The following is a 25,985-nucleotide window of genomic DNA, read 5'->3' as shown; positions in this document are numbered from 1 at the left end:
TATCTCTTAGGGGTCCCTTGGGAAATTCACAGACAAAACTTTTTTTAGAAGCCACATCTCTAAAGGAAGTTAACAAATGTAACCCAGCGGCGAGGCATCCTGTTTTGCAATCTTTTGGATCTCTGTGTATTATACATTATTCATTAACCCCTTCAGCACCAACGACGTTCCAAGTACGTCATGGAAAGATGTCCCCACGGGACCAATGGCGCAGCTGGTCCAACGTCGCTGGGACTGCGGTGACCGGAGTGGTAAGTCTACAGTAGATCCCTGGTACAGTCAATCACATGCTCTGGTTATGTAGCGTAAAAAGGGCCTGATCCTTAAACGGTTAATTCTCAGAATTTTATCCCAAACAAGCGGATCTCTTATATCGGAGCAAACACATCCGTCCCCATCTTCAGCTTTTTCTTCAGAATTGTATTGGAGATCATCAACCATTCCTGTTCCCATAAGAATGTTTCAAAAGAATCAAATTATTCTGCTAGAAATGTAGCAAATGTATAGATCAAGCGATTTATTTTTCAACTGGTTTAGATGATGTAGGCATAGGTGTACCCACTGGAAGGGGTTTCCCTTCGAAGCATTTGTCTGTCTTAATACCACTTACCTAGTTGGATGGTTAACCCATGCCAAATATGTCTTTTTTCGTTTTGCTTCCTTTGTAACTCATCGGAATCGACGATGGACCCCAAACTGTCCGGAAACCACCACTAATATGACACGTGACATATGCATTGGTGGAAACCCCTACAGGAGGAGCTTTTCAGGCTAGAGATTCCAAAAAGAGGCAAAAAGTGCTATTTTTCTCCAATTTTGTGATTTTTGTACCATGTCTAATGCTTTATTACATTATACAGACACTTTTATGAGTACCAGATTTTTCTGTACCTTGTGGCACTAGGGGTGTTAACCTGCCCCTTATTTAGTAAGTTAGGTTTAAGAAACCCTTCCAGAACCTGTATCTGTCCAAGAAGAAGTCCAAATCCCAATACCATGTAGACCTGCTGTGCCAAAAAATCATCTCTGACCTTTCTTGACTTGCCTTTGACCTCCTACAGGATCAGTAACAATGGAATGCCGCGTTCTATTCTGATACTGTTTAAATAAAGGCAATGATGTGTTTGATTGGGAGGTCTCCAGAGACCAAACTTCCTGCCATGACTTCATGGACTGCTTGTTCCGTAGCAGGAAGTACAAATTCTCCACTTATTCTCGCCATGCAGAAGACAGGGGGGACATTTTTCCCGTCCATCAACGTCAGTCTTTGATGCCTACAAAGAGTAGATGAGCTGTCTCTTTCAAAAGCTCCTTGTGAGAATCAGCCACTTGTTCTTAGAAGATACTTTGGAACCAGCTTTATGATCTCAGACTTGCGGTCCTTAAGAAGAACTTAATTCTTATGACATAATTACAAAGATTCTCATTAAATTCCGTGACCGTGTGGACAGTATTTCTTTTACTTGAAGCACAGAACATTAAAAAAAATATATATATATTTTTTTATTATTATTTTCAATGCCAACAGCCTATCAGGGCCTGCTTTTGTGTCACATGACAATTAAGAGTTCTCAGAAAAAAATTATGAACAATGTTAAATTTTACATGATTAAAGAATTATTTCTAGGAAGAGTTTGGGCATTAAGAAAAAGAATTTTACTCTTAGTTCCAAACAATTTATTACACGTATGACCTCATGCTGCGGTTGGGTGAATATTTTTGCCAGGTATCTACTGCCCCCTTGTGGTTTGATCGGATTTCTCTGTGCAAACAATCGCTTCCTTCCTCTGGTGGCCAACAAAGTTTTTTTTTAGGACGGCGACATCTTCCTGTTTTACTCAAAGCTCAGCGTGCACAACCCCCCCCCCCCCCCCCCCGTGTTATTCAAGGTTACTCTTCCTTATTTGAATACATGTAGTAAAATATTAATCGCCTTTTCCTGTTTTCCCCGCATTATTACATCACTACTCAAACTGTTTTCATTCATGTTCCATTTAATTTAACTTTTTTAGAATTATAACAGTTTAATATTATAAAATAACACATTTTTTCTACTAATTTATACGAATCAAATTTTTTGCCAGGGGCAAATAAATAGTCATGTGATACAAAAGCAGACTCTAATTTATTTTATTTTTTTATTATTTTTTTTTATTTCTGTCTTTATGTTGATGTTCGGCTGTTTGGTTTATTGTTATTCATGTAAAACTAGTAAATAAATAAATACATTTTTTAAAAATAACCTTTTTGTAATTGTAAAATTGTTATATTCTAATTCATTGCCATAAAAAATCTTTAGGTAAGAATTATGTTAAATTTTGGTTTAATCAAAATTTTGCCAGGGGCAAAAACAGTCATGTGGTTCCAAATCAGGCTTTGCATTTTTTTTTTTTTTTTTTTTTAAATCTTTTAAATAAATAAAGAAAAAAAAAATAATGTAACCTTTTTAAAATTATACAATTTTAATATCATAAAATAACACAATTTTTTATATTATAAAATTCAGCACTAAATTTAATATTATTAAATTAAACAAGTTTTTATATTATATAATTTAGCCCCTCTATTACTAATGAATGTCCAAATCCTGCCCATAAAAAATCTTTATACAATAATTTTTTTCTAATTTTGCCTCAATAGTAATCAACATCATTCAAAAGCAGGCTCTGATAGGCTATTGCCATTAAGAAAAAATTTTTCTTTCACATCTTTTCAGTTTGTTTGCTTCATTTTGTTGGCAGCCGCATTATATTTTTGTTTAGATATTGTTCTCCTTTTACCCAAAGAATACTTTTTTTTCCCCGTTAATGTTTGGATAATCAGGGCTTATCGGTAGCCTGTGTATTGCTGAACAAAATATTCAAAATGTCCATTGACCTAAAAACCATATGGACTAAAGTGGTCTATTCACAAAGCCATTATCCGGAAAATTAGAGTTTACCCAGGCTGTCACATCACCACATTGCTAAGGCAGTATTGAAAGCTCCGATGAGTGCCTTATTGTAATCCGCAGCCTAGCACGGGTATTATGTTTCTTAGTTATTGGTGGTATGCATGACATCGGTTGAGTGTCATTAGGAAGGAGAGTAGTGCATCAATAGATTTAGACCCCTGCTACTAGCCATGGGTGGTCTGCCAGCCTCTACAGACGTCAATGGCTTGATCGGAGCTGGCGAGATTGAGAAAGCTCAATGTTTCTCAGTTCTTCTTTTTTTGTTGTTCCAGAAGAAAGGAAACAAAACCTTCCAGAAGCCTTCATCAATTTAAGGTTTCGCAACTAGGGAAGCAATCTTTACCTCCTGTAGAACCCTGTGTCGTTACTCTACAACTACTGAAACCTTCCCTGTAGTGTTTGTCCACCTCTAACATAATTAGGTTGCCATATATGTTTTGTTTCAAGAACCTCTTTTGTACTTAATGAGATTCCGTTGAAGCTCATATCTTTTTTCCCAGCCTAATAATCTACAACTGATGTGGCTTCGTCCTTGAAGCACCACGTTCTTATCTGGGCTTCTTGGCTTGATAGGACATGGGGTGCTTCTTGGCTGGACCAGACATGGGGCATGGGGCATGGGGCTTGTCCGACCTGAACCTTCTCTGGACCCGTTTGCCTTGTGGTCCCCATTTGCACCGACCTATCATCTCCTGCATTGCCTATGGCATCAAGACACAGCTCTTGTGTGCGTAATCAGGTGCAGGTCTTCCCTAAACCAATGCTAGACCAAGGAGACTAGTACTCTAGACCCAACCATGCGTAGATGTTGAAGAAATAAATAGAGAGCATCAACATTTCCAAAATATGAGGTCACCCATCATTGAGTTACATCATAGGACGGCTTTTACATAGTCAAGCCATAGCTAGATCTACCTTGACCAACATTGGGCATTGGTGGAAATGAAAAGGCAAGTTAATGGTCTCATTCTAGGTGTGGTGGCAGGACTGCTCCGAGCCTTCTGGTTACTGTCACATCGTACTTATGGGGCTGACAGCAATTCCCTAATGGGTCACCAATGTGTTAAATTCAACACTTTGAATGGATTTTGACGGGTCACATAATGGATGTTTCCCCATTGTGGGCCACGTGACTTGTTGAAGGAGCCACGTTAGATGTATGAGTGATCTTAGGAGCTAATGTCATGATGGGCTTCATGATGATGGATACGCCGCTTAATCTGCATGCGGGAGCGGTTTTTCCCTTTGTTGTGCGTGAGTTCCCTCCTCAATTTGTTGTTTACCTCTGTAATTCTCGACAATTACCCCCAAACATAAAGGTAAGAGAGGGATCATCAGTCCCAGGGATAGATGTGCAGGTAGATAACATCAAAGTCCCCATTCAAGAAGTACAGGTGCGAGGGAACAAGAAAGATCCTTAAAGGAGCAATCACTGAAACGCTTTGAGGACCAAAGCACGCTAACGGCCTTCACATCTTTCAAGACTGTTCTTAAAACATAAGGGGGGCCTGATGCCAGAATTTTGTCGAAATTAAGGTTTTTTTATTATTATTTTTACCTGTTAAAAGGGATTATACAGTCAAAATACTTATATTTATATTTATTTACAGACCGTTTTGGGTTTTGTAAAGGGTAATTGGTTGTGTGGTCACCTAAAATTTTCTGGGGGCATTTTTTAATATATTTTATTTTTATTTTCTCTCATTAGTGAAATCAATTTTAGGAGATTATTATTTATTTTGAATTATTTATTCTAGATCCTTAGATTTTTATTATTTTTTTATGTCATTTATTTTTTGTAATTGATTTTTCTCCTATTTTATTTTTAATGTATTTTTTTTAATACTTAAGTGCTTCCTTGTTTATTGCGTTTTCTTTTAGTGTTTAGCTCATATTTTTAATGCTTTCCATGATTCTTATGTGTTCTAGGCATTATTCACTATGGTAAATATAGTTAGAGGCATTTAGAGCTGCTGTTCCACCTTCGTTACTAAATTTAACAGTTTTCTAAATAAATGTGGCATTAGAAGCATCATTCCCAGTGCTACCTGAATGGCCAAGCCCAACCCCCACCCAAGCTGGTCCAAAACTCTTCAAACAGGACAGGTCGGACTTGGTCTGGGACCACAGTGGGGTCATATAAGGTTGCGTTACCCATCGAGCTCCAGGCGAGGCAAGGTTGTGAGGTAGTGAGAGTGCGAGGGTAAGTATGTGTGTGTGTGTGTGTGTTAATGGGAATTTCTGAGAGTGGGTGTGTATATGTAGGTTAGTGTGTGTGCTAGTGTGTATTTTACTAGGGGGTGCAAAGTGCTGAGGGACCACTGAACTGTACCTGCCCCCCTGGGTCAGAAGAGGCCAGCTCTCCCGGGAGAGGAGGTCCTATTGTCTTAGAGCCCACCAAGGTACATAAGTGGTACTTTTTGAAAGAGCTGCTAATCTGCTGTTATTGTGTCCTGCAGTAACGTCATCGGGTGGCCACTGGCCTTAAAGCTCCAGTGGCCCCAGGATTTTGAGTTATGCCACTTTGGACCAGAGTAGGACTGGGGCGGCCACGGAACTTTAAGGCCAGTGGGCACCCAATGACGTTACCGCAGAGCCCAATCGGCCTCTCCGTTTTTATTACTTAAGGCCAGTGCCCCCCGCCCAGTCATTTGCCCAGTGTGCCATATGGACCAGCCATTGCCTGCTGCAAACCCCTTCTACACACCGTATGCATTTAAAACACTCAGCGTTTGCTTGCATCGAAGCTACGTTCTTAAACTCTCACATTTTGATTATTTAAACAAAAAAACGTTCATATTTAGTAGACATTTTTATCTCTTTCTGTACATTTTTCATCGCTCACTCAGTTATCAGGCGTCTTTTCGGATCGGGGTGATATATTTACGTTTAAAGGTTTTTAAGGGAAACATAACATAAACTTTACAATATTTGCTCTGCCTTAAACTAACATCCTCTTCCTCCTTCTCCTCGGCCCAAGTCGCACAGAACGGGGAATGGGATTCTGATAAGACAGCGTTCCCGAGCAATTTATTTGTTTTGTTGTTTTTTGTTGTTTTTTTTGTTCCGAGAAGGCTCATAGCATCCAGAGCTTCCTTGAAAAAAAAATATTTTTCTTTTTTTTCTTTTCTCATTTTTTACATTTTTTTTTTCTTTTTTCTTTTCTTTCTTTTCTCATTTTTTACATTTTTTTTTATTTTTTTTATTTTTTCCTTTTTTCTTTTTTTTCTTTTCTTTTTTTTTCTTTTTCCTTTTTTTTTTTTCTTCTTATATATTCCTCGCTAAATGTTGTGCTCACCACACAGGAACAAGCTCCCACATTGTCTGCTGACCTTTCACATTTCCATACTAGCTGGGAAGGAGGATTGTGAGTTTTTTCCGTTCTTTGTTAAAAAAAAAAAAAAAAAGCCTCCCCCCACCCCTAGTTTTTAACTTGAAGGCATTTCAAAGGGGGCTTTTTTTTTTTTTTTTTCTGTTTTCACTTCCCAGCTCTAGGAAGTTCAAGTGGGTCTCTTGGTTTAGAGGAGAACGAAACCATGGCGAGGAGGCTGTCCGTTATCGTTCTCTCCGTTGGGTTGATGAATTTGGTCTCCGCTTCCGTGACCCGACACGGTTACGATGGATTTTCATCTGTAGGGTCAAGACTTGAGGTCCACGGATCATCCGTGTACAACCGCGGGCTCCCCGGGCACGAGAGAGACCTCCTGGACCAGAAGAGGACTTTGGCTGAAGGTCTCTCTCGCGCATTAAAGACTGTTCCACCAAATGTCAAGGATGGGATTACACCTGAACCAGAGCAACCAGTTCCGAGGAGGGGGTAAGCGAAATATTCTCTTATAGTCTATTATTCCAATAGCCCTCATAAGCCATAGTATTTTTTTTTTTTGAGAATTTTTTTTTTTTTAGACCGACAACCAATCAGTGCCTGCCATTGTGTCACATGACAATTAAGAGTTCCCGGCGAAAGTGAAAAAAAAAAAAACAGACTAAAGAATTATTTCTGGGATATTTGGCAGTATGTTGACGCGGAAGTGACGTAATAATAATATTTTGGAATTAATGCTGTTGTTGATACAGAGCTGGGACTCTCTGGATCTGAAGCATTGTATAGAATAGGAAAGGATCCACGATTTCTTTGTCATTGACAAGAGCATTAAGCACCTGTGTAGCCGAGGTATGGCAGATCGGCCCCATTCGGCCCCATCTAGTCTGCCCCTTGTCCAGTCGTTGGTCTCGTCTTAGATTCAGGAGCCGTATGTCTATCGTATGCATGTTTAATACCCTCACTGTATTACCCTCTACCACCTCTGCTGGGAGGCTGTTCCATTTATTGATGAGAGGCTTTCATTGCTCTTACTATCCAGCAGCTACATTTCTTTACTGCAGGTAAGTTGGGGTAATGAATGAGTAGCTCTGTGGCTGTTGTGGAAGTAAACTCCCATGATGCTAAGGCAACACAACACATCCCGCTGGCCAGAAATGATTCACCAGCAGCCCGATCACCAAAAAAAACAACAACACAGAAAGGTTCAAGAAGTTTTTTTCTGTTTCTATGGCAACAACCTATGAGTGCCTGCTTTTGCGTCACATGATTAATGTTCTGGGGGGGGGATGATGAACGAGGCAAATTAAACAAAATTAGCAACATTAGATTTTTTAATAGGAATAACACTTAGTTTAGAGGACTTCAAAGTGAGGCATTTGTTATAGCGTATGGGTCCGGGGGAAAAAAATCTACCACCTCTGCTGGGAGGCTGCTCCACTTAACCACCATCATCTCAGTAAACTATATATATATATATATGATCTTTTTTTATTAAATATATTTATTATAATTATTTTAGTATTAATGTAAAGGATGTACTTTGAGCTGCCTTAACTGCCCTTCGACGGAAGGATATAAAAGTTGGGCAGACTCCCGGCGGTGTTGTCTTTGATCGCTGAGGTTAGGCAGAAATTGCTGGGGAATGAATGGATGTAATGTTAGAAGTAAAAGGCCGTCACACGTGGAAATTTTTTTTAATTCCCTCACTCTATTAACCGCTACCACTTCTACTGGGAGGCCATTCCATTTATCTACCACCCCTTCCTTACACATAACCTTTAATATTTTGCTGACACCACAGACATTATTCTAACCATTATTATAACAGCAAACGTCGTGTCGGCCCCAACATAATCGCAAAAGGGTTTTCTAACCATCAATTAGCCTTTTAACCTTAAACGTGGATCAGCGAACACAACGTGCCATTGGAACACAGGAGTGATGGGAGTGATAAAGGGCCATTGGAACACAGGAGTGATGGGCGTGATAAAGGGCCATTGGAACACAGGAGTGATGGGAGTGATAAAGGGCCGTTGGCACACAGGAGTGATGGTAGCGATAAAGGGCTATTGGAACACAGGAGTGATGGGAGTGATAAAGGGCCATTGGAGCACAGGAGTGATGGGAGTGATAAAGGGCCATTGGGACATAAGAGTGATGGGAGTGATAAAGGGCCGTTGGAACACAGGAGTGATGGGAGTGATAAAGGGCCATTGGAGCACAGGAGTGATGGGAGTGATAAAGGGCCATTGGAGCACAGGAGTGATGGGAGTGATAAAGGGCCATTGGGACATAAGAGTGATGGGAGTGATAAACGGCCATTGGGACACAGGAGTGATGGGAGTGATAAAGGGTCTCTGTACGCCTATGAAGAGATTCCATTAAAAATCAGCTGTTTTTGGTTACATTAGTTATTTACAGCATTAACCCCGTCTGCGCTGGATGTCTGATCCATTTCCTGTTTTTTTTTAATGCAAAAAATGTGCTTTTATATTAAAAAAACCTAAAATATTTCTAAGTGACCCCAAACTCTTCGTGCGGTAGTGTGTTTGTGTAAGAATTATTCACTTGATATGATATTTGTGGATGGGAAAAATGATCCCGGTTTCCTGTTTATTCTTTAACTGAAGGAAGGACGGAGATACAAATCCCGCAGTAATATTAAAAGTCTCGAGCCACATGCCTATCCCATCCATGCCTTAAATACGCTCGCTGTATTAACCTCTACCACTTCTGCTGGGAGGCAGTTCCACGTATCCACCACCCTCTTCTGTTGGTATCTGTATTGGTAGCGGTGGAAGGCAGCCAGAACGGTTAAGGAGCTGAAGCAATTCAACTTCTGAGTCCGCAAGGATCCCGACTCAACCCGCACTCCATTTAGACAAAACATAGAGCAAATCAACCTTAGTAGATCTGTCATTAATCAGATAAAATCAGCACAGAAAGGGTTATTTTTTTTCTTTGGCAACAACCTATTATTGCCTGCCATTGTGTCACATGACAAGTGTTCCCAGCAAAAATCTAAATTATTTGTTGGAAGGGTTTCTAGCGACGTTCAACTTAAGAGTAATAAACTTCATCTTTACGACATGCCTATTATTTTATTTCTTTTTATTATTATTATTATTATTATTTTATTATTATTATTAATTATTATTGTTATTATTATTATAAAAAGTTTGTGTGCAATCTGGACAGTGATAATCCCTCACCCTACCTCCATTCACCTCTACCACTTCTGCTGGGAGGCTGTTCTACTCCTTTACGTCATATTTAAACAGTACAAAGTATTAGCTCTATTAGTAATTTATGGATCTGCTGAATGTTCACCAAAAAAAAGTTTAGTATTGTGTAAAAGTGGGCTTCAGTCCAAATTATGACATTTTGTATCAAAATTAATGGCAAAAAAAGTTACAGGGATAACATTTCTGTAACCAGTGGCGTACTTTTGGGGGGCTCCACACATCAGGGGGTGCCAGACTGGCACTAAGAGGTCCTAAGTCTCCTGGAAATCTCCTCTCTGTCTCCCTAGCTTCTCCGTTGTCTGCATCCGTGTCCTTTCCAGCAGCTCAGGTTCTCTTGCCTCTGCTTGCTCTTCTTTCTTCGCCCGGGCCTCCCGGAGCGCTTCCTCAAAAGGGCGGAGCCTCCGTGCACACCCTCTCCCCTGATAGGAGGATCGGGTGAGAGGCTGTCTACGTGGCGCACGTTGCAGCGCCGCCCTTTTGAGGAAGCGCTCCCTGAGGCCTGGATGAAGGGGAGGAATGGATGAAGAAAGAAGAAAAAGAAGAGGCAAAAAGGAAGAAGCAGAAGAAAGGAGACAGGGACATGGAAGCGGACGGCGGAGAAGGTAGGGAGACATTAAGGGTGTGAGAGTGTGTGAGAGAGCCAGAGTTTTTTTGTAAAGTTTTTTTTGTAATTTGGGGGCATTTATATAAGTACAGAAGACGCAGTAACCAGCCTGGAAGACAATCAAACCATGCGATCTAACTTCCCCCCGTCAGAAAAAGTGACGAGGGGAAGCGGGAACAATGCAAAGCATGGAAATGGCTCAGGAAGCAGCTCCGAGGCTTCGTTAAGCGCTTTCTCCTTCGCGTCACGACTAAAACAGAACCCTCTGGAGAGTGGAGACCATCTTTCTCCTAAAAGGTCCCAGCACACTACAAGAAAATGAACGGCTATACAAACATTGGCCAACGTTTTGACCCTCGTAGGGTCTTCTTCACCAGGGTAGAGAAGATAAGCATCTACGAGGGTAGGGTGGTAGAGATGGGCATATATATTTTTTTGAATTGTAAGAAGAAAGAATTCTTGGAAATAGTTGGGTCATTCATCGTTTTTTTGCCAGGAACTCTAAATTGGCCTGGGACACAAAAGAGGCCCTCATGAGCTATTGCTGTACAGACGGGCAGAAGCTTCTTTTATGTGATTAAAACCTTCAGAAGAAAGAATAAGATCGCGGACCTACTATGGTTTATTTACTTAACTACTAGAGAGGGCACTCATTGTTTAGTCTAAGTGGAACAGCAGCTTTAAATTAGGTACAAAATCCTTCTCTGTGCTATTATTATTATTATTATTATTATTGTTGCTGTTGTTGTTGTTATTATGGCAGGGCTAGCCACCTAGTAATCTCCAATCTGGCCCTGGATTGGCTGCTTGAAGCCAGAGCTTGAGCTGATTGGCTGTGGGTATACCAAGTGGCAGGAGATATGTTCGTAAAAGTGATTAGAATACGCTCATCGCAGTTCCATCCTTGGCCACCAGTTGGTGCTAAAGAGTTCATCTCTTATGGGACGTTCCAAAAGAAGCGTGTGTGCGTGGTCAGTAATGTATTTACCTTCGGAGCTGCTCTAACCCTATCCCTGGGCATCCCTTGAGGGAAGTGTGGCGCAGAAGGAAGCTATGGAGGACTATGCCGTCTCAGCACAGCCCTCAATAGTGTGAATGGGCCAGTTTGGGAGATCAGTGATGGTGTGGAAGGGAGCCGGAGATGACCAGAGATGGCCAGAGATGGGCTGCTCCCCCAACCACTCTAGGCATTGTCTAAGCCCCCTGTCAACTAGGCAGCCCAGACAGCCTCCTCAATGAAGAATGCTTACGTTTAAGGTACCTTTAAGAGACGCTACCATGTGACCTCACCGCAGGTGTCCTGTTTTGAGGCCCGGGCTGGCCATCTGACACACCAGGCAAACGCTGGGAGGGCAAATGGATGTCAGTGCCCCATATTTATTCTTTCTGTCGCTCTATCGGATCGGCTGAAGTTGATTGGCAGAGAGTATACCACGTGCCAGGAGATATGTTGGGCCAAACATATGTCCTGCATGGCAGATGGTCGGAGAAAGGGCCACCTAAAAATTGCATCTCATGTGTTAAGGTGCGTATGATGGCCTGAGTGTCCCTTTAAATTGCTAAAAGCTGTAATTACAAAGTTAAAAATATGCAAACTGTGCCCTTTTGGGCTTCTGATGAGAACTAGAACTTCTGAACTAATGCTACTTATTATGACCCCCTTGAGAAGATGACCTCTGTCCCTTTTGTACTCATGGAGAAGTGGCACGTTCTAATTTCTGTTTCCAACATATCTGGTGCTGACTCACTTTTAAGGAAACGGCTACATGTCTTTGATGCTGACCATTAATCAGACCTTTAAAGGGTAGGCTACTAGGAGCTCTCACTCTTTTGGGGCCCCCGAGACAGTCTTTAGTGAGTAGGATGGAAATTGGTGGAGAATTGGACATGGCTGAATATCGCTCTCCAGACAGGAGAAAAAAGAAACTGACTCGGAGACCCAAGAAACCAGGGCTTCGCCCGGAGACTCCAGGTCGATCCTGGAAATTTCCCAGAAATGCCTTTTTTTGGAGCAGTACTTAGCAGAAAAGAACGGTGCTTTTGCCCAATGAGTAGCATCTTATACCATAAATGAACCTGGCTTTTTACAGAACCAGAACCTTCCGCTGTGACGTTTGTGGGAAGCGGCACACGCCCTGAGATACATTAATCTCCCTGAGTTTGTGTCACCGAGTGCGCGGAATATCTTCTGGGAACTTTGCCAAAAGTTAATGTGACCATAAACATACAATAGCCCTTCAAAAAAGTCCCCACTTCCGAATATTGTTCCCAGTTCAGGCCACTAGAATTCCAGTTCATGTGTGTGGGTGTTTGGATAAATACGGCGGCTGATTTAATTCACTTCCGAAACGAGCCAGCCCAAATTCTTCATTTAGTTGACGTGCCTTAAAAATCGGTAAATCGTTCAGGAAAGTCTCCAATATATTGATAAGATAACATAACATTTCGTTGCTGTATCAAGCGACAAGACTTATGGAATGGAAATATATTGCGTTGTCATGGAAACCAGGGATTCCTGGCCATTGCGCTGATGTCCTTCTCAGGTCCTGGTGGAATGATCCTATGAAGGTCTCCGGCAGAAGCGGTCTTCTGGGAAGTAGTAGCTTAAGCAAGATGGCTCCTTTGCATTGACTTGGCTAAAGACGTCCTGGTTTATTAGGGTGACCAATTGGAGACATGCCTACCTATTGGAGAGGGTAACCAATCGGAGGAGCATCTGGCTTCTCCATGTTTTCCTATGGGAAAAGGTGGCCAACTGGAGATGCGCCACCGCGCTTCTTCATGTTATCCTACAGGGATCAGCACGGGCAGCCGGCTCAACCTACATTGTATGCGGCTACCCTGGATGCCTCTTGCCCTTGCTGGGCTCCAAACCCTGGCCAGAAACGATTCTTTAATACAGTAACATTTTGTGACTTTGCCTCATTTGGACAACTTACCGTAAGTGTCACATGGCGCAAATGTTGACGTGATGACTGTACGTATTACTCTCAGTAGAACCGCAATAAAACCAATGTTAACAGATCTGGTTCTTTGTTTTCTAGGAAGTGGTGCTCCGTTGTGCGTTCCCGGGTGGTGACGTACGTGGATTTGTGCAGGACAGAGAAGTACGTGATAAGGTCTCAGCTGCCCTGTCCGAACGGGACTCCAGATTGCCAAAAAATTATGTACGTGTACAAAGACGGTTGAGTAATTACGGTGAAACATGTATGAATTACTATTTGGCTCATAGGGATGGGGTCTTCAATGTCAGATTAAGACTCTTTAGGTCCCCTAGGCGCACATGACCACATTCCTCCCTGAAATGACACAGTGGATCCAGATTATCCATCAAAGCGTCGGGGACACCTGGAGCGCAGGAGTCCCTAGGCCAAGTGTCTAGTGTGTTTAATGGGTAATCAGGACCTGCTCAGTTTGTTGACCTGCCTAGAGGACCGGGGCATTCTAATCCAGATCCACCCATCTAATCCATGATTTCCAATGATGTCCACCAACGTTGGCTTTAGCCTGGAGCCAAAGTAGGCCAACTCTTTCAAACCAACTCCTGACGGTCTAAATCATTAAAAGGGGAAGTTAATGTTGTATTCTATGTATGCCCCTTTGCACAATAAATTAAACTTGGTGTCATTTTAATAGAATCAGGCCAGGACTGGCCACCTGTACACACCGGAAAAATGCCCAGTGAGTCGCTGGCCATCGGTGCCCTATGCTTACTCAAGCTAGGATATTCTCGGCTGCACGCTACGCAAGCATAAAACCATAGCGCATATCCAGCCGTCACTCGCGCTTTCACCATCAGATGGCTGCTGGCCTTAAAGCGCCAGGTCCGCCTTGTGACCGCCAGTCTGCGCCTGATTAGAATACACTGTAATAAATTATCCATGGTTTCGTCTTCTCTCTCTCCCCTTCTCTAGGTATCGTCTGGCTCAGAAACCAGTATACGAAATGAAGAGGAAAGCAGTTACCAGCTTGGATTGGAGATGTTGCCCGGGATTCGTTGGCACGACCTGCGAGCTCCCAGGTATAAAAGCTATAGCCCTGTATGGTTTTGTCTCTGTCGCTCCATTGTTATGCCAATATAATACATTCCACTTATAAATAGAGCTCCAGAAGATTCGTAGCGCTATTACAGTGAAAATACACAATTTGGCTTAACACACGCTAACACATACTTATACCGCCGGAGAATCTAGCATAGATCCTGAAAGTATAAATAATATTAATATAAATGATATAAAATATATAAATTTCTTTCTTCTTGGCAACCGCTTACTCATCTATTGTTATCTCTCCAGATCCTAATTCCATCCAGATCCCTGCAGAATTCTCAGCACGGCCGGAGACAGAAGAGCAACATCCGCTAAACCAAGGTGCCACATTTATAATAATATATTTTTATAATAATAATAATTAATAAAAATAATTGGACTTACCTTAAGGAGAAGCTAAAGGCTTCCATGTGCTCAGGCTGGGATATCTGGGGTCCATATTTTAGAACGGGATTTTGATACCAGCTATACTATTAGACATTTCCCCTCTTAATCCCTTAGTGCCACCTTAATAAATTGTTGGATTTATTAGAAACAAAGCCTGGATTTAGCAGAGACCCGATGATATGGCTCTTCCTAGTTGAAGAGCACTGTTGTGGGACACTAAGATGTGGTGGTCCTGAAGGGTGGACCCCAGGTAGGGCTGCTTTGAACAAACTCATGATCCACGCCACCCATACATATTTTTCAGAGGTCTCTGAGATAATGCAAGAAATTCAAAGCCAAGAAACACTGCTGGAGAACATTCAGAACGACATCCACCAGGCCTCTGGTAACCTCCTGGACTTACACAATGCACTAGAACACAATGTGACAATTCCATCAAATGAGACTAAATTGGGTAAGATGAGCAGGAATCGTAAATATTTACGGGTCGTCGATTTATGGTGGGCGATCTTCTGGGTCACAGTAAGACGGGGCTTAGCAAAGGCTTAGCAATAAGTGGAAGTGTATTATCTTCTATATTCATGGAATGCCGTTCTCTTTAAATATACTATCTGTTGATTTACAGGAGTCGAAGACGGAATTCTCCGTGAAGTATTTCTTCCCCATGTAGAAAATTTCCTTAAGGAGCATTTTAGCCCAATGTTCAGCAGTTTCAATAAGAGCCTTCAGAGCCTTTCCTTCATGGTGAAGAACCTCTCTGAAAACGTGGAAACCAACAGGATCAGGTTGGACAAATTCCTGGAGAACACGGTGCCGAAAAGAGACTTCCAGGAGCTGGGCTCGAAGTTTGAGTCAAAGATAGAGGAAAACATGGTCAAGCTTGAACAAATGAAACACGACATGGGCAGCCAACTGCATGCGCAGCAGGCCGGGATCCATCACAACTTAACGATGATTAAAGCGGAAACAGACGTGAAACTGAAACGAAACCAGAAACTCCAACAGGCTCAGTTCATGCAGCTCAACCTTAGCATCTCGGAACTCCGGAGGGAGCAAGAACAGTTTCAGGACGATCTTCAGGAAATAACCCAAAACATGACAGAGCTGCGGGAATCCTGCTGCCCGAGAGGAGTAGAAACCAACCAACACGTCAACGAGACTCTTGCGGATCATGAAAGGCAGCTTAAAGACTTATATACCGAGTCGGACGCAGCGTTCGAAAACATTTCCACTCTGGAGAAATGGTTCAAGGAACTGAGGACCGACTTCAGGAAGAACGCGGAGGAGGTTCAAGTTTCATTCATGGAGAAGAGTCTCATCATGGAGGAGAATAAGGATTTCCTTCTGAAGCAAATGATGGAGTTGAATTATACCATTGCTGGTTTGCAAGAAGGCGCCGACGAGCTGTTCAGAAACTGCGACTGTCAAAAGATGACCTTGGACATTCTGTCTCTAGAAGAAGCCCAAAAGAACTTCTCCAATCTCTATAAAGACGTTTTGTACGGTATAGAAGAGGTGAGGCAAAAGGAAGGAAGTTCTAAAACGTCTCTCCAAAATTCATTCGAAGACTTGTCTCTGGCTCTTCAACTCAATCGCCAGTCACTAACGGCTCAGCAAGAACAAGGAAGAAACCTAATGAATGTTACGACCCAGCTGCAAACCAAAGCGAAGGCCTTTGCAACTGATGTAGAACTTCTGAAGAAGGACAACGACAAAATCCACGACCACATCAAACTCCTCGACAGCTCTTTCAGCTCTCTCCTGCAGGACGCCACGAGACACGACAGAGCCTTGGAAGCGTTGCTTGGAGATGAACTTTTAGAGGAGTTTTCAGAAGATACCTCTGAGACTCTGCAGATGACAATACTGCAGATGTACCAAATTCTGAATGAAACCCAAAACAGGCTCGAAAAACAACAGCAGAAAACCGATTCCCTGGTGGACAGGGTGCATTACCTGGAAATGCAGCCTCGGAGCCGAGACCCCCTGGGATCTTCTACGATTTTCAATGTCCAGCAGGGGGTGACGAATGATGGCCCGTTTAAGAAGAGAAGTCTAGTGCACATGGAACCAAGCCATGAAGCTTCCATGGATGATGAAACCACCAACGGAGATGTTGCCATCCTAAAAAATGACATTAAGCACTTAAGTGGCAAAATGAAAAAGCTGGAATCTTACTTTAGGGATGGAACCTACTGTAACGACACCATACTTAATGCCCTAAGACCATTGAATGTATCTGTTGGATCCATGAAGTCGGAGATTGTTGCCTTGAGAGGACTTTTTGACGGACACGTGCAATCTTTCCAAAAGATATTCGGCAACTACGAGTCCTTTATTTCCTCTGATACGCCTCTCGATCTCGTGAAGGTCCAAGCCATCATTGATAAGAAAATGAAGACGAAGCAAAAAGGAGAAGAACCTAAACCTAAGAAGAGCGAGCGCCGCTGGCAATCTGATGGAGCGGCAGAGCAGACTCCGAAGCAAGGTACGAGACATCTGTCATAGTAGCTTTCTTTTTTATGTGCAAAACAAACTAAAATTGAGTTATATCCAGGCCATCTTCTCACCGTCACAAAAAGATGATTATAGTTTTGTGGAACTTCATGGGATGCTCGGGTTCCTTCATTGATAGGGAGGACCATGCCCTCTACTAAGGAGAGACCTCCACCATTTTGAACAAAGTGTTACATTTTCTATTCCTTGCCCATGTCTTTCGTCTTGCTATTTCAATCTCTCTAACTCGCCCCAATTTATATTTTACCCTTCTCTCTCTCCTCTCCATCCCTCTATTACACACCATATTTACCCCAACAGTCCTTATCTTTCTGCCCACTGTCGCCTCCAGTCTCAGAACCAAAATTTCTCCACCAGTTTAACCTGCAGCTCCAGTTTAAGGTCCTGCTGTCTAGATGGCATTGGAGTGGACCTTCTCCTCCCACGGAGACCGCCATTTTGAGTGAAGCCTTTGAAGGCTTGGCTCCAGAACACAAAGCCACATCTCTGTACTCGGTGTCACTATACGGCGTAAATGCCTGTTGGGCCGCTGGCCATTGCCATCCATACCCAGTCTAGAGGCAGATTCGGTGCTGCAGCGCGTGGCCACCTGCTATGTGAGCATAAAAACATAATCTAAAGCCGTTGTCAGCACGTCTGGTGACCACCGGCCTTAAAGTGCCGTAGCCGCCTTCTCGTCAGCAGCCCTCCCTGTGCCCCGATCATGCCTTCAGCACAAGGGGTCTGGTCCATGGAAAAGTGGAGGGGCTTAGATGAATGTGCTTCATTCATAATTTCGCTGGGAACACCTAATGGTCATGTGGGACAAAGGTGGACACCGATTGGTTGTTGCCTTGAAAAAACTGGAAAGCTCCTTAAAAGCCTCTACGCTGTTCTTATCTGATTAAAACTTTAGAGGAACAGATCAAATGACGGATCTGCCAAGGTTTATAACAAACCAGCTTTACACCGATCCTCTTTCACGCTGCCGGCGTTTTCCAGGCAGTTGCACCTCTTATTTACGACGACCGTTGGGTTAAATTAAAGCCACAAAGATTCTATTAGGAGTCCCTACATTATTGATGAGCATGTATGGAATTTAATCAGCTTAATAGAATAGAGAGCTGTTTCAGCAGCTTGGAGCTTGGCGTAGGACATAGTAAAAGCCAATTAAGCAAAATGTTTAAATTTATTATGTTGGGTCAGATAATTCCCGCGGGTCTCCCCGCTCTATGGCAGCGCGCCTTGAGCTGTTAGCTTTCTGTGGGTTATTGCAGAATGGATTTTCCAATTACCTTGTTATTGAGCCAACATAAAAATAGATGCGTAATCCCATAAGCTTTCCAGAACTCAGAAATTGAATGTGAAAAAAAAAAAAAGAGACCTCTGAGGTCCAAGAAGCTTGTGTGTACATTGCTGCGGAATATGATGGCGATATATATAACAATAAATAATAATATATTTTTGTGTGTTGGCCCACAAACTAAAGACTCCATCTTCTTCTGGGCTAATACGGTTTATTATGAGAAGCTAGAACAAGGAAAAGGGCTGGAAATATTCAACACGGGGAGGCGAACCCAGCCAGGTGTCCCGGCACCCCCAAACAATATGTGGACGCTACGTAGCGAATGTATATAATCCAGTCGAGCTTCACCAATATATGATATATAAAAATGCAGAAAGAAAACACAGAAAGGATTCAGTTAATGAGAAAATGCATCCTAGAGAATTTTTTATGTTAGAGCCCCGCCTGGTGGCTGTATCTGGAATTGCACAAAAAAACACAATTGCCTTCCAGTGCCTTTGCCAGTTCTCCTTTAAGATAGAATAACTTTTTTTAAAAAGAGATTTTGCTTGGAATCACAGATTATATTGCTGTTGTGTAAACTGAGCAAAGCCTGTCATACATACGTAGTGATGACAGAGAAGGACCTAGTTGCCCCCCATCTCCCTGAATAATAAATGTAATTAAATAATAAAAAAAGAATTCATAAAAAAAATGAAACAGAGGCTCTTACAGTGTAATATTCCCTGCACAGTGGGACATGGGGCTTAAAATGAATAAAAGTATCCTTTGGGCATCACATGCCACATTCTATCCCTTCCCCTCACTCCCCATGCCGTTCCCGGTGGGATATGAGGTTAAAAGTAAAATAAAAACCTTTCAGGGGCATTGATGACCCCTTTACCCCTTGTGGTGAGATGGTTTAAAGTTACCAAAACCCCTTTGTTGAACAACGGACATAGCCCATTATAAAACACCTCTAGGTTTTCACTTAGCTTTTCAGGACTATCCAGTATTATTTATTATGAATTACATGTAAAGATGCACAACCCCTAAAAATACTAAATCTGGTGCAAAAGAAACCCACTAAAAGCAATCTGATATGCGCCTGATGTCGAAAGGTTAAAATGTGGCTGCTGGCTGAGTGGTAGTGTGGATATGTATTCCTGTGCACCAGTGACCCCCAGTGTTAGGAAGCTGTATTGCATCTTCAGTTGATTTAAATGAGCCCCTTAAACTCCAATGATGTCCACAGACTTGAATCGGGCCCAATGTGGTGTACAGGTATATATATATACCTGTACACCAGCCTAATATATATATATATATAATTATAAAAATATGTCTAATATAGAAATATTGGACATGTGCAAATGAGCCAAAAACAATTCAGACAATTTTTTTGGTTTGTTTTTAGCCCATTTGTTTACATTTTGCCTACATTCACTCGGTAGTGTTTCCCTACCTTCTCTGCCGACCACTTCCGCTTCCACATCTCCCTTCGCATTTTTTTCTTCTTCATCTTCTATCTTCTCCCTTCTCATCTCTCTTCTATCTTCAATCCTTAATCTGCTATCGTCTTTCTTCGTCCGCATCTCCCCGGACATAACCCGGCGGCAATGGCGACGCTTGCAGTGACATCCTCTCCCTGATCCTCCACTTGAGGGAGAGGACGTCACCGCAAGCGCCGCCATTTTGCCCTCACTTGAACTGCTTTGGTGGTGGATCTTGCTTTTGTGTCCACCTACTCTCATCATGACCCACACAGATCAATCCACGGGAGCACTGAAATATAATCTACGTCATGTGATTTATTCTCTGTAATTTTAATTTATTTTTTTTATGTTGCATTATTTGCTTTATAATACGAAGAACAAGGCAATCATTTTTTTTTTCAACCCATTTTAAAATAGCAGTTTATTAATTATTAATGTCGTTTCTAATTCCAGGCTCACCGGTAGCATTCTCCGCCGGCTTCACGGATGGAGCAGAAGGCGTCAAAATTTTAAGATTCAAAAACATTCTCTTGAACTACGGCAATGTTTTCTCGGCGGAGGACAACCATTTCACCGCGCCCTACCGAGGGGTCTACGCTTTCGCCATCAACGTGGATTTTGGTTCCGGAAACGCGCTTGGGCATCTGGTGTTTGGAGGACGGGAAAAACTAGCCTTATACAACAGTGCGACCCCTCAGGGTGAGAGCGTGAGACACAGCTTCGCTTTGGTGGAACTCCAAAAAGATGATAAAGTATGGTTCGAGCTTCTTCACGGCTCAATTAAGAAGAATTCTTCTGGGACTGTCCTCGCTGGGTACCTGGTCTTCAAAACGTAGATTCGATCTTCCAACAGACATTTCAGAATTACCCCCTTTCTTGGAAAAAAAACCTTTAAATATTCGGCTATAGCTGAAGTTAATAGCTCTCTCCGCCAGGCTATTGTCTACTCGGGCAAGTTTTCATTCAATGTTTTGGACACTGGGTCTCCGAAAATACCGGTTTTAGGTGACGAGCATCGCCCTAGTTTTGTGCTGCTTCCGTGTCTTAAAATTCCTCTTTTAATTGTACTTTGAATGCAAGCAGATGGAGACTAAAAGAATTGTGAAACCGTTCTTACTACTGAAAGAAAATAAGGAAAAGGCCTGAATATAAGATGATCCTTTCGGGCAAAAATCAAAACCACAGCCTGCCTGTGCAAATTTCTACCCCGAACAGCCTGTCTGTGCCATTTCTGCCCACCCAAACAGCCTGCCTGTGCAAATTTCTACCCCGAACAGCCTGCCTGTGCCATATCTGCACCCAAACAGCCTGCCTGTGCCATTTCTGCACCCAAACAGCCTGTCTGTGCAAATTTATGCCCCAAACAGCCTGCCTGTGCCATTTCTGTCCACCCAAACAGCCTGCCTGTGCCATTTCTGCCCACCCAAACAGCCTGCCTGTGCCATTTCTGCCCACCCAAACAGCCTGCCTGTGCCATTTCTGCCCCCCAAACAGCCTGCCTGTGCCATTTTCATCCCCCAAACAGCCTGCCTGTGCCATTTTCACCCCCCAAACAGCCTGCCTGTACACTTCAACTCAAATGACATTGTCCATTTAGTTTAGGGAAGAAGCAGCCCAAACAATGGATCTTCAGCACTAAGTAATATAAATCATTCTCATAGACAGGTCCAGACAATAGATATGTCTATTATAAAAATTAATATAAATAACAAATTTCTTTCATTTACGCAGAATATGATATTAAGAGATTACCTTGTCATCCGGTTTGTATTTGAGCATTTTGTAATTTTTTTTTTTTTTTTTTTTTTTTGCAACTTTCTATTCCATTTTGGATCTTTGCTGACATTTCCCTTATTCGGATATTCACCCAAAAAAATCTGTATTTGTAAATAAATGTACACAGAAATTTTTTTTTTTTTTTTTTTGCAATTTCAAATCTTAAATGTTTCTGGATAATATAATTTTGAAGAGGAGATATTAAAATATTGTACGTCGTGCTCTGGAAGCACTTATAGAAATGCAGTCTGTGCTGTTTTATTTTTTTTATGTGGAGTGGATAAAGTTGGATCAAAATGTTATATTAACCCATTAGTGACCAGAGGTGTGTCCGTCGTTCCCCCCCCCCCCCCCCGACTCTCTGCGTCCAGCACCTCTTTGCCATTTTTACCATATTGTTGTTCAATTGAGATTCCCCTTATCACGTTTGGTGCACAAAAGGTTTTTCAAGGAACATAAGGCTTTTTTTTTTTCATACCCCTTTTTTTCTTTATATGAAAACACCTCCCATGCATGTTTTTTTTTTTTTTTTTTTTACACACACACACACACACACACACACACACACACACACACACACACACTCCAACACTCTAACACACATCTGCTCTCTAACATTGTATGCCAACATACACAGTAATCCCTCTGCTGCACACACACACACACACACACACAACCGAACATCATACACTACCACTCACCCTTACACCAAACACTAACAAACACTCACTCTGACGCCATACACTAACACTCACTCACTCTAACACCATACACTAACACTAAGTTTTGTTTGGGGAAGAAGCAGCTGAAATAATGGATCTTTAAGCATTAGTAGGAGGCAGCAGCTGATTAAATCAGTATTATTCTTCATCTATACCTGGGTGAAAGAGACATATTGTGCTTTTTCTCATGGGTAGGAAATAATTAAGGCGTTACCGTCCCTTTAAATGACCTCAGAAAACCAGCATGATTTGTCTTACTTATTCTTATAATTTAGTGGTTAATGGTGTGTGGAGGTGGTGGGGGGGGGGGGGGTATAATTTCCCATTAAACAAATCACTAGATATCTGGAAACAGGACGGGAGCAGAGAGCTTACCAGAAAAGAGAATAACCAGCAGCGCCCTCACCTGGAAGGAAAAGGAACTGCATCCTAAAGAGATCTTAACAAGAAAGCAGCTGTATGGTGTGAAAATGGTGACCTCATAAAACGAGTGATGTCATTATACTGTATATATAGTCTGGATCTCTTCCCCGCTGTGCACAGACCATACTATCCTACATTCCAATACGGGATATGCTCAGGGGTGATGTACGATGCTTTAATTATTCACTGAACAAGGAGTCAGGGGTCAGAGGCTTAGCTGTAACATAAGGATTTTTTTTTCAGGCGGTAAGTGGATCTGCCGCCCATCATAGGTGGTAGAGGCTAATATAGCGATGGCTCCGGAGTCTAAGGAACATTTTCAGAGAAAAATGAAGGACGACCGTTTTACTAAAATAAGCTTATTTACTTAGAAATGATACATTGGACATCGTTTTGTTTACAGAAACAAAGAAAAATGACGGTAAACTTAATATAAGGCACCTCGGAAAAGCAGATGCTGTACAAAATATAGTGTTATAAGTATTCTACATATTATATATATATATATATATAGATATATATATAATCACAATTGCATAACCATACTGCATATTTTAATCATTCTGTTCATTATTTACAATGAGACTACATTAACGACGAGTTTTAGGTCAGACATACATACGTGAAGGACTGTCATGGGTTAAAACATTGATTAGAATGACCGATTTATAATAAAAATAATAAAAATTATTCTTATCCCATTGTGGAGAAGGACAGCACAGAGGAAGTTTAAAACGGACCGGTTCACGAAATCGCACGGAATTTATTTCCTTAATTAAAATATTTGTGTGCGTTTATATATATATATATATATCAAAAAAAAAAATGTACAATGGTTTATATTTACATTATTTGCCATATAATAATAAGACGCGCAGATAACGGAGGCATTAGGAGGAAAGCTTGCGCGAATGCGGTCTATGGTAATCCTCACTGAGATGACTCAAGACGGAAATTCTTACAGGCTCTATGTTACGCGGTATTATTCACCCATGTGAAAGGGGGTGGATCGCGTCCCTGGGACTGGAAGGGTTAATATAATATATATAATACATATAATATATATAATATACATTATATTATATAATATACATTATATTATATAATATACATTATATTATATAATATACATTATATTATATAATATACATTATATTATATAATATACATTATATATATAATATACAATATATTATATAATATACAATATATAATATATATAATATATATTATATATCATATTATGTAATATACCGGTATATATATAACGCAGACAATGTATCTAAAAAATGGAATATCAACATTATTTTCTAGATAAAAGGGGGAAATAAATAAGTGGCTAGTAAACTGCAACTCCCATGACTCTCAGACACCCTTTTGAGCACCATGGGCGCTGCATCATAAAACGATTGGCCGATCAGCAGAACAATTTCACTTGCGATAGCGTCTCTTATTTACTAAAGTAGCACTGTCACACGTTTTGGTATAGCGAGCTCACGGCACGGGTGCATTTGACAAGCGGTTCCCGACGTAGCCAGACAGACGCCAGACGTAAGGGCCGGCCCTGGAGCTTTAAGGCCAGCGGCCGCCTGACGACACGAATGCCCTTTCTTTTAGCACGGCAGGCGCTTTTGCGACATTATTACTCTTAAACACTGAATTACCCAGCAGCTACATTTTCTGCTCTCCAAGAGAATTAAAAGGTAAAGGGAAAAAAAACAAAAACAAAAAAAAAAAAACAAAAAACAACAACTTTGGCATCCATGAAATGTTATTAGTTTTTAAGATTCTGGCAACTTTTTAAGAAAATGTAATGAATAGTAAAGGTTCAAGGGGTCAGCACTCCGACATAAGCGCGGGATTTAAGGGGGGGATATATATATATATATATATATATATCTCGATTCCGATGCACGACGAAAAGTGGTCTTCGGATCACAGCAACCAATAGAATGCCGACGATGCTTTCCCTAAGTTTGGCCCGTTGCGACTGTCTAGTCTCTTACGTTGCCCCAAAACGTCTCAAATTTGTACTGAAGGCAGCTTAACCACTGAAAATTGCTCCGTATCAGCGGGTGAGATGACTCAATGTACGACGCCGCAGAATGTGGCGGCGCTATGCAAATCGATAAATAAATTGGGATTGAGGGGGAACAGAGGTCAGGTTTAGCTGCTGCTGCCACCTAGTGTTCATTCCGGAGAATGCATGGAGGCCGGAAACGGATTAAAACGTTTTTCTCTACGTACGCGACGTCGCGGCTGTTAAAGAGTAGCAACTATTAGAAGCAATCCGGTAATTACCACTTATGGATTTCTATAGCGCCATCATATTCCGCAGCGTTGTACGAGTGGCGTAAGCAAATACAATTGAACAGATCTGTCACGTTTTTATTCTTTCCTTTAACTGCATAAAGATACAGAAACGTCAAGAAGCTTTTCTTCCTTTCTATGGCAACAGCCTATCGGTGGCTGCTTTTGTGACACATGACACTGAACAAAATATGAATCTTATTGGATGAAAATACTTATTTCTGGGAAGGGCTTGGGGGGCATTCAGCGGGACCAGGAACTGCGTTTTTATTGCTCGATTTAGTTAAATGCGGCAGAGTTGGTGGGACAGCAGCTGTAATGCCCGCTGGATGAAGAAAAAGCGAATTGGTAAAGAATTGCCGGATTATAAATAAATAATAATAATAAAAAAAAAAGGTATTTTACCAGGTATAGAGAATGGCGTGAGATCAACTGAAGCGGCCCGTCGCCCTACCGCGGCACAGAGTATACACACGAGACGCAGACAACAGCGCGGGTTCGGTCGACCATCTAGAGACCGACGAGGCCAGCGAGTAGAGCTTCCCATTGTATAAATACTCCCGTTTTAAGTAATTCCCTTAATTAAAGGGACACTCCAGCCATTATATATGTCGCCCGTCCCAAATGCCATGGGGGGGGGGATTCTGCGGTATACTCGCTTAACCCTTTCCTGTAGTAATTGCACAGGCAGGAGATGCGTTGAGCAAAGCTGGCACTACGAACGTAAAGGTATAATATATATATATATATATATATATATACTGGTATATATGAATAATACATACATACACATACTTTAGGGTGAACGGACATTAACACACCCGCAGAGCACTTGCATTGTTCTTTGGTGATCCATTAGTGGTTTGTTTAACCGCAGACTCGGGCTAATTACGTTTGGCAAAGGACGGTATTAA

At 41.7% G+C, this 25,985-nt stretch overlaps 1 protein-coding gene across 1 annotated transcript; it reads left to right on the top strand.

Moving 5' to 3' along the window:
- The first annotated feature begins 205 nt into the window (after positions 1 to 205).
- LOC149271035 (multimerin-2-like) lies at positions 206 to 20,676 on the top strand. The gene is made up of 7 exons (XM_089507683.1): positions 206 to 251; positions 6,443 to 6,770; positions 13,172 to 13,234; positions 14,042 to 14,148; positions 14,868 to 15,017; positions 15,189 to 17,051; positions 20,294 to 20,676. The coding sequence occupies exons 1-7, from the start codon at positions 206 to 208 to the stop codon at positions 20,674 to 20,676; spliced, it is 2,940 nt and encodes a 979-aa protein (XP_089363809.1).
- The last annotated feature ends 5,309 nt before the right edge of the window (positions 20,677 to 25,985 follow it).

The sequence above is a fragment of the Sceloporus occidentalis genome, unplaced genomic scaffold (assembly GCF_023333645.1).
Source record: "Sceloporus occidentalis isolate IW3139 unplaced genomic scaffold, rSceOcc1.0.p SCAF_596, whole genome shotgun sequence".
Taxonomy (NCBI): Eukaryota; Metazoa; Chordata; class Lepidosauria; order Squamata; family Phrynosomatidae; genus Sceloporus; species Sceloporus occidentalis.
Note: the sequence above shows the minus strand (reverse complement) of the source record. Positions and strands in the feature narration are given on the sequence as shown.

What these genes read in the sequence shown, in the direction of transcription:
- LOC149271035 (XM_089507683.1), top strand. Translation starts at nt 206, where the DNA reads ATGGCGCAGCTGGTCCAACGTCGCTGGGACTGCGGTGACCGGAGTG. An exon ending in GGACTGCGGTGACCGGAGTG is followed by an intron (nt 252 to 6,442) that starts GTAAGTCTACAG and finishes TTCACTTCCCAG; the next exon opens with CTCTAGGAAGTTCAAGTGGG. An exon ending in AGAGCAGACTCCGAAGCAAG is followed by an intron (nt 17,052 to 20,293) that starts GTACGAGACATC and finishes TTCTAATTCCAG; the next exon opens with GCTCACCGGTAGCATTCTCC.